This window comes from Oncorhynchus gorbuscha, linkage group LG06, assembly GCF_021184085.1.
Source record: "Oncorhynchus gorbuscha isolate QuinsamMale2020 ecotype Even-year linkage group LG06, OgorEven_v1.0, whole genome shotgun sequence".
Classification (NCBI taxonomy): Eukaryota; Metazoa; Chordata; class Actinopteri; order Salmoniformes; family Salmonidae; genus Oncorhynchus; species Oncorhynchus gorbuscha.
Genome location: NC_060178.1, coordinates 17,586,170 through 17,599,402, shown reverse-complemented (window position 1 = coordinate 17,599,402; position 13,233 = coordinate 17,586,170). Strand labels below are relative to the sequence as shown.

General features: G+C 40.4%; 1 protein-coding gene across 1 annotated transcript in view; it reads left to right on the top strand.

The window, feature by feature from the left end:
- LOC124037638 (sodium- and chloride-dependent GABA transporter 2-like) overlaps window positions 1-12,727 on the top strand; it is a 66,598-nt gene extending 53,871 nt beyond the window's left edge. The window contains 7 exon segments of the mRNA XM_046352558.1: window positions 5,919-6,043; window positions 7,514-7,626; window positions 8,526-8,663; window positions 9,198-9,300; window positions 9,600-9,700; window positions 9,966-10,136; window positions 10,303-12,727. Coding sequence (XP_046208514.1) covers window positions 5,919-6,043; window positions 7,514-7,626; window positions 8,526-8,663; window positions 9,198-9,300; window positions 9,600-9,700; window positions 9,966-10,136; window positions 10,303-10,467 — 916 coding nt within the window. The 3' untranslated portion in view covers window positions 10,468-12,727.
- Window positions 12,728-13,233: the final 506 nt, after the last annotated feature.

Genomic DNA, 13,233 nt, shown 5'->3' with positions numbered 1-13,233 from the left:
AATGACCTAACCGTCAGTTCTGTTTTATACCCTAATGACCTAACCGTCAGTTCTGTATTATACCCTAATGACCTAACCATCAGGTCTGTTTTACACCCTAATGACCTAACCGTCAGTTCTGTATTATACCCTAATGACCTAACCATCAGTTCTGTTTTATACCCTAATGACCTAACTGTCAGTTCTGTATTATACCCTAATGACCTAACTGTCAGTTCTGTATTATACCCTAATGACCTGACTGTCAGTTCTGTATTATACCCTAATGACCTAACCGTCAGTTCTGTATTATACCCTAATGACCTGACTGTCAGTTCTGTATTATACCCTAATGACCTAACCATCAGTTCTGTTTTATACCCTAATGACCTAACCATCAGTTCTGTTTTACACCCTAATGACCTAACTGTCAGTTCTGTTTTATACCCTAATGACCTAACTGTCAGTTCTGTATTATACCCTAATGACCTAACCATCAGTTCTGTTTTACACCTAATGACCTAACCGTCAGTTCTGTTTTATACCCTAATGACCTAACCGTCAGTTCTGTATTATACCCTAATGACCTAACCATCAGTTCTGTTTTATACCCTAATGACCTAACTGTCAGTTCTGTATTATACCCTAATGACCTAACTTTCAGTTCTGTTTTATACCCTAATGACCTAACCATCAGTTCTGTTTTATACCCTAATGACCTAACCATCAGTTCTGTTTTACACCCTAATGACCTAACCATCAGTTCTGTTTTACACCCTAATGACCTAACCGTCAGTTCTGTATGATACCCTAATGACCTAACCATCAGTTCTGTTTTATACCCTAATGACCTAACCGTCAGTTCTGTTTTATACCCTAATGACCTAACCGTCAGTTCTGTATTATACCCTAATGACCTAACCATCAGTTCTGTTTTATACCCGAATGACCTAACTATCAGTTCTGTATTATACCCAAATGACCTAACTGTCAGTTCTGTTTTACACCCTAATGACCTAACCGTCAGTTCTGTATTATACCCTAATTACATTTACATTTACATTTAAGTCATTTAACAGATGCTCTTATGACCTAACTGTCAGTTCTGTATTATACCCTAATGACCTAACTGTCAGTTCTGTTTTACACCCTAATGACCTAACCATCAGTTCTGTTTTATACCCTATAATGACCTAACCGTCAGTTCTGTTTTATACCCTATAATGACCTAACTGTCAGTTCTGTTTTACACCCTATAATGACCTAACCATCAGTTCTGTTTCATACCCTATAATGACCTAACCATCAGTTCTGTTTCATACCCTATAATGACCTAACCGTCAGTTCTGTTTCATACCATAATGACCTAACTGTCAGTTCTGTATTATACCCTAATGACCTAACCATCAGTTCTGTTTTATACCCTAATGACCTAACCATCAGTTCTGTTTTACACCCTAATGACCTAACTATCAGTTCTGTTTTATACCCTAATGACCTAACCGTCAGTTCTGTTTTATACCCTAATGACCTAACCGTCAGTTCTGTATTATACCATAATGACCTAACTGTCAGTTCTGTTTTACACCCTAATGACCTAACCGTCAGTTCTGTATTATATCCTAATTACATTTACATTTACATTTAAGTCATTTAGCAGACGCTCTTATGACCTAACTGTCAGCTCTGTATTATACCCAAATGACCTAACCGTCAGTTCTGTTTTATACCCTAATGACCTAACCGTCAGTTCTGTTTTATACCCAAATGACCTAACCGTCAGTTCTGTTTTATACCCTAATGACCTAACTGTCAGTTATGTATTATACCCTAATGACCTAACCATCAGTTCTGTTTTATACCCTAATGACCTAACCATCAGTTCTGTTTTACACCCTAATGACCTAACTGTCAGTTCTGTTTTATACCCTAATGACCTAACTGTCAGTTCTGTATTATACCCTAATGACCTAACCATCAGTTCTGTTTTATACCCTAATGACCTAACCATCAGTTCTGTTTTACACCCTAATGACCTAACTGTCAGTTCTGTTTTATACCCTAATGACCTAACTGTCAGTTCTGTATTATACCCTAATGACCTAACCATCAGTTCTGTATTATACCCTAATGACCTAACTGTCAGTTCTGTTTTAAACCCTAATGACCTAACCGTCAGTTCTGTATGATACCCTAATGACCTAACCCTCAGTTCTGTTTTATACCCTAATGACCTAACCGTCAGTTCTGTTTTATACCCTAATGACCTAACCGTCAGTTCTGTATTATACCCTAATGACCTAACCATCAGTTCTGTTTTATACCCTAATGACCTAACTGTCAGTTCTGTATTATACCCTAATGACCTAACTGTCAGTTCTGTATTATACCCTAATGACCTGACTGTCAGTTCTGTATTATACCCTAATGACCTAACCATCAGTTCTGTTTTATACCCTAATGACCTAACCATCAGTTCTGTTTTACACCCTAATGACCTAACCGTCAGTTCTGTTTTATACCCTAGTGACCTAACCATCAGTTCTGTTTTATACCCTAATGACCTAACCATCAGTTCTGTTTTATACCCTAATGACCTAACCATCAGTTCTGTTTTACACCCTAATGACCTAACCATCAGTTCTGTTTTACACCCTAATGACCTAACCGTCAGTTCTGTATGATACCCTAATGACCTAACCATCAGTTCTGTTTTATACCCTAATGACCTAACTGTCAGTTGTGTATTATACCCTAATGACCTAACCATCAGTTCTGTTTTATACCCTAATGACCTAACCATCAGTTCTGTTTTACACCCTAATGACCTAACTGTCAGTTCTGTTTTATACCCTAATGACCTAACTGTCAGTTCTGTATTATACCCTAATGACCTAACTGTCAGTTCTGTATTATACCCTAATGACCTAACCGTCAGTTCTGTTTTATACCCTAATGACCTAACCGTCAGTTCTGTATTATACCCTAATGACCTAACCATCAGTTCTGTTTTACACCCTAATGACCTAACCGTCAGTTCTGTATTATACCCTAATGACCTAACCGTCAGTTCTGTATTATACCCTAATGACCTGACTGTCAGTTCTGTATTATACCCTAATGACCTAACCATCAGTTCTGTTTTATACCCTAATGACCTAACCATCAGTTCTGTTTTACACCCTAATGACCTAACTGTCAGTTCTGTTTTATACCCTAATGACCTAACTGTCAGTTCTGTATTATACCCTAATGACCTAACCATCAGTTCTGTTTTACACCCTAATGACCTAACCGTCAGTTCTGTTTTATACCCTAATGACCTAACCGTCAGTTCTGTATTATACCCTAATGACCTAACCATCAGTTCTGTTTTATACCCTAATGACCTAACTGTCAGTTCTGTATTATACCCTAATGACCTAACTGTCAGTTCTGTTTTATACCCTAATGACCTAACCATCAGTTCTGTTTTATACCCTAATGACCTAACCATCAGTTCTGTTTTACACCCTAATGACCTAACCGTCAGTTCTGATTTATAGCCTAGTGACCTAACCATCAGTTCTGTTTTATACCCTAATGACCTAACCATCAGTTCTGTTTTATACCCTAATGACCTAACCATCAGTTCTGTTTTACACCCTAATGACCTAACCATCAGTTCTGTTTTACACCCTAATGACCTAACCGTCAGTTCTGTATGATACCCTAATGACCTAACCATCAGTTCTGTTTTATACCCTAATGACCTAACCGTCAGTTCTGTTTTATACCCTAATGACCTAACCGTCGGTTCTGTATTATACCCTAATGACCTAACCATCAGTTCTGTTTTACACCCTAATGACCTAACCATCAGTTCTGTATTATACCCTAATGACCTAACCATCAGTTCTGTTTTATACCCTAATGACCTAACTGTCAGTTGTGTATTATACCCTAATGACCTAACCATCAGTTCTGTTTTATACCCTAATGACCTAACCATCAGTTCTGTTTTACACCCTAATGACCTAACTGTCAGTTCTGTTTTATACCCTAATGACCTAACTGTCAGTTCTGTATTATACCCTAATGACCTAACTGTCAGTTCTGTATTATACCCTAATGACCTAACCGTCAGTTCTGTTTTATACCCTAATGACCTAACCGTCAGTTCTGTATTATACCCTAATGACCTAACCATCAGTTCTGTTTTACACCCTAATGACCTAACCGTCAGTTCTGTATTATACCCTAATGACCTAACCGTCAGTTCTGTATTATACCCTAATGACCTGACTGTCAGTTCTGTATTATACCCTAATGACCTAACCATCAGTTCTGTTTTATACCCTAATGACCTAACCATCAGTTCTGTTTTACACCCTAATGACCTAACTGTCAGTTCTGTTTTATACCCTAATGACCTAACTGTCAGTTCTGTATTATACCCTAATGACCTAACCATCAGTTCTGTTTTACACCCTAATGACCTAACCGTCAGTTCTGTTTTATACCCTAATGACCTAACCGTCAGTTCTGTATTATACCCTAATGACCTAACCATCAGTTCTGTTTTATACCCTAATGACCTAACTGTCAGTTCTGTATTATACCCTAATGACCTAACTGTCAGTTCTGTTTTATACCCTAATGACCTAACCATCAGTTCTGTTTTATGCCCTAATGACCTAACCATCAGTTCTGTTTTACACCCTAATGACCTAACCATCAGTTCTGTTTTACACCCTAATGACCTAACCGTCAGTTCTGTATGATACCCTAATGACCTAACCATCAGTTCTGTTTTATACCCTAATGACCTAACCGTCAGTTCTGTATTATACCCTAATGACCTAACCATCAGTTCTGTTTTATACCCTAATGACCTAACTGTCAGTTCTGTATTATACCCTAATGACCTAACTGTCAGTTCTGTTTTATACCCTAATGACCTAACCATCAGTTCTGTTTTATGCCCTAATGACCTAACCATCAGTTCTGTTTTACACCCTAATGACCTAACCATCAGTTCTGTTTTACACCCTAATGACCTAACCGTCAGTTCTGTTTGATACCCTAATGACCTAACCATCAGTTCTGTTTTATACCCTAATGACCTAACCGTCAGTTCTGTTTTATACCCTAATGACCTAACCGTCAGTTCTGTTTATACCCTAATGATAACCGTCAGTTCTGTATTATACCCTAATGACCTAACAGTTCTGTCAGTTCTGTATTATACCCTAATGACCTAACTATCAGTTCTGTTTTACACCCTAATGACCTAACCGTCAGTTCTGTATTATACCCTAATGACCTAACCATCAGTTCTGTTTTATACCCTAATGACCTAACCATCAGTTCTGTTTTACACCCTAATGACCTAACTGTCAGTTCTGTTTTATACCCTAATGACCTAACTGTCAGTTCTGTATTATACCCTAATGACCTAACTGTCAGTTCTGTATTATACCCCTAAAGTTCTGTTTTATACCCTAATGACCTAATCAGTTCTGTATTTTAATGACCTAACTATCAGTTCTGACCTGACCTAACCATCAGTTCTGTTTGACACCCTAATGACCTAACTGTCAGTTCTGTTTTATACCCTAATGACCTAACTGTCAGTTCTGTATTATACCCTAATGACCTAACTGTCAGTTCTGTTTTATACCCTAATGACCTAACTGTCAGTTCTATATTATACCCTAATGACCTAACCGTCAGTTCTGTTTTATACCCTAATGACCTAACCGTCAGTTCTGTTTTATACCCTAATGACCTAACCATCAGTTCTGTATATTGATCTGCATTCTTACAGTATCTGATTCTACTTTGAAGCTGTAAAGTTTTAGTGATTCTGCTTTGAAGTTTTCAAGGGGTTAGTGTATGGTACAGTATCTGTTGTTATGGTCTACGTCTTCCTGACGACTGCCTCTCTGGGTTTACAGAGATTGCTTGTCGTTATGCTTCCTGAACAGTGGGACCAGTTTCGTGGCTGGCTTTGCCATCTTCTCCATCCTGGGCTTCATGTCTTATGAGCAAAATGTGCCCATCTCAGAGGTGGCAGAATCAGGTTAGTAGTCCTTGTAAAAGAGCGTTACACACAAACCATTCTAGACAGTCAATTTCTACATCATCGTTGGGAAAGAATGTATGGTTTTCCACAATTGAAAAAAGTGTACGTGCTTGTGCTGTCAGATGGAATCATCTGTTGAATTTCAACAATACAACTAACTATGTCAAAGTAGAATTGCTACCCCAAGTAAGCGGCTATTGACTGTAAATTCCCCACACTGTTTAAGAGAAAAACCCTTTACTGTGCTGCATTGGTGCTTAATGGTGTTTAAGAGAAAAACCCTTTACTGTGCTGCATTGGTGCTTAATGGTGCATATTGGTGCTTAATGGTGCATATTGGTGCTTAATGGTGCTTAATGGTGTGAACTGGTGCTTAATGGTGAGTAATGCTGCGTAATGGTGCTTAATGGTGTTTAATGGTGCTTAATGGTGTGTAATGGTGCTTAAAACCTCTTCAGGATTGGACCTATTTTTTTAACACAATAGATCTGGTAAAAGACAATACAAAGAAAAAACAACCGTTCTTTTGTATTTTTTATACCATCATCTTTGAAATGCAATCGAAAGTCCATCATGGATTTTTCCAGCCCAGCTGCAATTTAGATTTGGGCAACTAGATGGCAGCAGTGTATGTGCAACGTTTTAGAGTGATCCAATGAACCATTGCATTTCTGTTGAGAATGTTGTATCAAGACTACCCAAATGTGCCTAATGTTCAAAACTGTGCACTCTCCTCAAACAATAGCATGGTAGGCCTTCACTGTAATAGCTACTGTAAATTCGACAGTGCAGTTAGATTAACAAGAATTTAAGCTTTCTGTCAATATCAGATATGTCTATGTTCTGGGAGATTTTCTTGTTACTTACAACCTCATGCTAATCGCATTAGCCTACGTTAGCTCGATATCCCACAACATAAGCATAACCCTGGTGCTTAATTTTTTTTATTTTACTAGGCAAGTCAGATAAGAACAAATTATTATTTTCAACAACAGCCTAGGAACAGTGGGTTAACTGCCTTGTTCAGGGGCAGAACAACAGATTTTTACCTTGTCAGCTCGGGGATTCGATCTTGCAACCTTCCGGTTGCTAGTCCAACACTCTAACCACTATACCGGCCTCCCAGCTCTTGCTCTCTCTGTAATGGTGTGTAATGGTGCTTAATGGTGCGTAATGGTGCTTAATAATGGTAAGTAATGGTGAGTAATGGTGCCTAATGGTCCTTAAGATGGCGGCGCAGAGTAGGGTGCACGTCTAGCCAGTTCCTGCTCGCCTTGAACTTGATGATTAGACATGTTAATATTTAGAAGTCAACTTTCAAGGTTCATAGATTACCTAATAGTTTAGAATACAGTCAGGTAGAGGTTGTTGTTGCAATATGGATTCAAAGTCCTGCTCGTGGAATAACAAGTCTGTAATGACCTGTTAGGACTCCTCTATGACCTGTTATAACCCTCTGTGCCCCAGGTCCTGGTCTAGCCTTCATAGCGTACCCCCGTGCTGTGTCTATGATGCCCTTCTCTCCTCTCTGGGCCTGTTTCTTCTTCATCATGATCGTCTTTCTGGGGCTGGACAGCCAGGTGAGACTAGAACAGCTCTGTCTCCTCTCTGTCTCCTCTCGGTCTGTCTCTCTGTCTGTCTGTCCGTCTGTCTGTCTCGCTCTCTCTCTCTCACTGTCTGTCTGTCTGTCTGTCTGTCTGTCTGTCTGTCTGTCTGTCTGTCTGTCTGTCTGTCTGTCTGTCTGTCTGTCTGTCTGTCTGTCTGTCTGTCTGTCTGTCTGTCTGTCTGTCTGTCTGTCTGTCTGTCTGTCTGTCTGTCTGTCTGTCTGTCTGTCTGTCTGTCTTTCTCCTCTCTCACTGCCTGCCTGCCTGCCTGTCTCTCTCTGCCTGCCTGCCTGCCTGCCTCTCTCTCTCTCTCTCTCTCTCTCTCTCTCTCTCTCTCTCTCTCTCTCTCTCTCTCTCTCTCTCTCTGCCTCGGTCTGTCTTTCTCCTCACTCGCTGTCTGGAGAAGTGGTTGTGAGTCTGTCTGTCTGTCTCGCTCTCTGTGTCTCTCTCTCCCTGCCTCGGTCTGTCTGTCTCTCCACTCTCTGTCTCCTCTCACTCATAATCTGTGTTACTCAATTAGTAGAGCATGGCGCTTGTTATGCCAGGGTTGTGAGTTTGCTTCCCACAGGGGACCAGTATGAAACTACTGTAAGTTGCTCTGGATAAGAGTGTCTGCTACACACGCACGCACGCACGCACGCACGCACGCACGCACGCACGCACGCACGCACGCACACACACACACACACACACACACACACACACACACACACACACACACACACACACACACACACACACACACACACACACACACACACACACACACACACACACACACACAATGCGTTCAAACTCTGCCCCTAACAATTTTCACAATGGTGTTTTTCTTTATCAGTAACAAGGCATCCCCTCTGTTCTCTCCCCTCCTGCAGTTTGTGTGTGTGGAGAGTCTGGTGACGGCCATGGTGGATATGTACCCTAAAACGTTCCGTCGTAAGAACCGCAGAGAGCTCTTCATTCTGGCGGTTGCCATCTTCTCCTTCCTCATGGGTCTCATCATGCTGACCGAGGTATGCCACTGTCCACAGTGCCCCCTAGCACCCCAATTGGTCAAGGGTAGCTGATAAAATGGCTGACCCTGGCTCTGACCCCAACTCTCCGCTCTGACTCCAATTACCTATGATCATGTCTCAGAACTGCACAGTGGCAGGAACTTTCACCTGTCTTCATAAGCAAAACTGAAATCCCAAAGGCTTTCATTAAGGGCTTTGAGTGTCTGGTCACATGTATTGAAAGTTACTACACTTGCTAAAAAAAGAGCCATTCGACCATAAGATACTGACATCAGGAATACAATTAGCTCCTTTTGGGGAACATTCAGTCTGTGTATGAAGTATAGCCTCTCTAATGTATGCTCTATAACATATATTGTTACATACATCGTAGACCATATACGAAGGCTAAACTTCATAATCAGAATGAATGTTCCCCAAAAAGAGCTATATGTTTTCTTGCATCTGCATGTTGCTCTATGTGTGGCCTTGATAAAACAGAGAGAGAGTCCCTAGCTGCCCTGCCGTAACGTAACACATGTTTCTCTCCAGGGAGGCATGTACGTCTTCCAACTCTTTGACTACTATGCTGCCAGTGGGATGTGCCTGCTCTTTGTGGCTGTCTTTGAGACAGTTTGCATTGCTTGGATTTATGGTGAGTGTTTAGCCAAGTTACGTGGGTATGTGTTGAGGGGGGCATTAGCATGACAAATGGGGTATTTTAATTGACGACATAAGCACTGTTCATCCATCCTCTGGGCTCCAGCAGTAGTCTTCTCTCCATAGAAGTGAAAGGGCATCTGGGAGTGGAACAACTAACTGAATGTGATATCATTGGACCATTTTGAACACTTTTTTGATGAGAATTAGTACTATTTTGAGCAACCAGTTAGATGCCTTACACATTCCCACAGTACTCATTTGTATCTGTCCCTTGCCTCACTGTTCCTGTAGGTGCTGACCGTTTCTATGACAACATTGAGGACATGATTGGCTACCGCCCTGGGCCTATTATCAAATACTGCTGGATGTTCTTCACTCCTGCTACCTGCTTAGTGAGTCTTTTAGTTTTGAACTAAAACCCTGTTCTGTCTTTTGACTGAGGATTGACCTCTGGTGGTTACTATTGAAAAAGCATCTACCATTACACAGCAAGGCTCATCAAATTTACTAAGATTTTTTAGAAAGTGGTAAGATCTCAAATGAAAGCAAGTCACTATTGTTATTTTTAAATAAATGCAAAAAACATTGAATAAACCTAGGACGTAGCAAACAGTGACTGTCAAGAAGACAGAGCTGATGGACTATTTACCTCCGCAGGGTACTTTTGCCTTCTCTCTGATCAAGTACACCCCTCTGAAGTACAACAATGAGTATGTGTACCCCTGGTGGGGCTATGGCCTGGGCTGGCTCCTGGCCCTGTCCTCCATGCTCTGTGTCCCCCTCTGGGTGGTCATCAAAATGTGTTCTGTGGAAGGTACCCTGAAGGAGGTAAGTCCCACACACCACCCACTGTTTTCACTCCTTACCCCCACCGACTTTTTTCTCAGTTTGCTATTGTCAATTTTTTGGGCTTAAGCTACTGTAACTTAGAAATATATACAAACCAATACAACAAACTAATCTTGTCTTGTCTATTTCCTCTATTGTTCTGTAGCGCTTTATAATCCTGACCACACCGTCTACTGACTTACCCAAAACCAAGAAGGAACAAGAGAAGCTGCTGGCCATCTTTGCTGCTGATGGGGACAGCCTCCGTCAGAGACACCCTCCCACCAAGGATGGCTACTTCCCCGTCAACGAGAAGGAGTCCAACTGCTAGAGCTGGGAACGTGTACCCAGGCCTTGTGAGGTCCCATGTCCCTCCCCTCGACATGGCATCTGCCTTGGGCCCGTCCCATACCTCTCCTCAACGATACCTCATAACTGCACAACTGCGGCTAAATGAGCACAGATGCAGAGAAACTGGTGCTGCTGTGCCCTGGCTCTTTCTCTCCTACATGGTCTCTCAGAGACAATATAGACTACTGTTTCAGGTGCTGTTGTGAAATCGTGTATCTACTGATGTTCACCCACTCAATGCTACTGGCTCTTCCATCTACACTTCCATCCACGGGACAGTTGCTCGTCACTTCTGCCTCACACTGTTGCCTGAACAACCAGGAACTCTAGCTGGGTTGCGCTGATTTAGTTCGCCAATGACGAGGTGTAGCAGACATTGAAATGGTGTGATTCAGTGATTTGTTATATGTCCATTGTGGTTGAGACTGGAGGATGTTCGTCTGATGATCACATCTGCTTTCTAAGGATGTGTTTTTTGTTTTCCTTTTTCCCATGGACATCTCTGATGTTCAGCTCGGCACATGTTGTACGAATACTACTTCAAGTTGTTTTTCAGTTAGTTCTAGCTTCTGGCGGAATGAAATGTTTCCTTCCAAGCACGGTCGTAGAGTTTCAGTTGAATACAGTCCAGTTACACTGTGATGTTTATTTCAGCACTTAGTTGAAAGGACTGCCTCATACAGCACATCGTAACAATGCTTTACAACATAATCCCTCCGTCTCTCCTCCCTCTACCACGTTCTCATGAAGGGTTGCTCCTGATTTCTATTCAGCTGTGAGAGACACTGTGATGAGGTATTATTTTAGTGCATTATGTTGAGCCTGCTACAGTCCTATCAGTTGATATAGTAAATACATCAATCTAATCCATATGTTAGTTCATTTACCCCGGGATGCTAAACCTTCGCTGACAGCATTTTTTGACGACAAATAAAGGAAAAAAATAAAGGAATGCGATAACCGCATGCCAACTAAAAGCACCATGTCATTGTGGTTACAATAAGCAATGCAGAGTGGAACAAGAATTCAATGTATACTTTTTTTGCCTCCGAATACTATGATTTTAGATTAATATATTGGCAAGTGCCAATATGTTACACACAACCTATACAGTTTAATTTCCAGATTTATGTCAGAAGAATTGCATCAAAAATACATCTGAAGCCCAAGTGTCTGTCTCTATTATAGTAACCTAACATAGCAGGAGTAAAATAAACCTGTAGAAAACAGACTGAATAGGCTTTGCTAGCCTAAGGTTGTTGTTTGAGTTTAGGATTAAGTCAGACATACTGTAAATGTATTGCTTTGATTCAAAAGCTTACTTGGACATATAATCATTGCGTATTAGCATTTTAATCATACCCACTGGGCACAGACGTCAGTTCAACATCTAGTTTTGATTTACATTTTGTTGAGTTGTCAACTAACGTGAATTCAACATGAAATCAACAACAATTTTCAACATGTCAATGGATTTAGGTTCAAAGTTGGGTGACAAAAAGACAAAATGCCCCTACGTTGATAATTTTTTTGCAAATCCAATAAATTCTCCTCATTGATTTAACATCACATACATTTTGGGGGTTGAAATGATGTGGAAACAATGTTGATTCAACTATTTGTTTTGCCCAGTGGGTAGTCCTATGTTAGGTTTTTTAAGTACTTTGAATTGTAAAACCAGGATATTTGCATTGCTCTCATCCTTGGCTTGATTAAAAAAAAACTGTATACAATCGTATATACATATATATATATTTCTAAACTGTATACCAAGTCCAAAATGTGATAAAGCACATGACAAACATAGTTTAAAAACTAGTGAAAGTATGGATTGTGTTAAATATATTTTTGTTGTACAGAATTTTGGCATTTGAAATCATTGTACAGTACACTACAGTATACCATCATAGCGAGCAGCTTAGAGGTGAGAAGCTGGAGAGAAAGAGTTTTCCGGTAATACTGAACTTGAGTATCATACCTTTTACCTTCGAAATATGAAATGTCTCGGAAAGTCTGTTATTTGCTTATATTGTGGCCTATTCATTAATTAATTATATCATCATCTACTTTGCCATATCATACAATAACAACTTTGAAAAGTATATGCTCTTACACTTCCAGTATGTGTTCGTCAGTATTGCCAATGACATGTCCAGTGAAGTGCAAAGCTGAATACCGTTCACATGTATCATTACAACTGACATTGTAAAATAAAAACATTTATATTAAAAGTTTAAAAACATTATGCGTCATACTTTCAAGATTTTTGAAGACTGTTCCATGAGAAAGATAGAGAGAGAGAGAGAGAGAGAGAGAGAGAGAGAGAGAGAGAGAGAGAGAGAGAGAGAGAGAGAGAGAGAGAGAGAGAGAGAGAGAGAGAGAGAGAGAGAGAGAGAGAGAGAGAGAGAGACTGTATGTATCCTGATGGCCAGCAGATGGAAGCAGAGTATTATCATCAAAGACATGAGTTATTTCAAGCCATGTGTGTGCTATAGGCCTTTAATTTTTCCTCTAAAGAAATCTTAAAACATGTTTACTATTGAGCACTGCCAAAATAAAGGAAACACCAACATAAAGTGTCTTAATGGGGCGTTGGGCCACCATGAACCAGAACAGCTTCAATGTGCCTTGGCATAGATTATACAAGTTTCTACAGGCTCTATTGGAGGGATGCAACATCATTCTTCCATGAGAAATACTGCCATAATTTGGTGTTTGGTTGATGATTGTCAAAGCACTGTCTCAG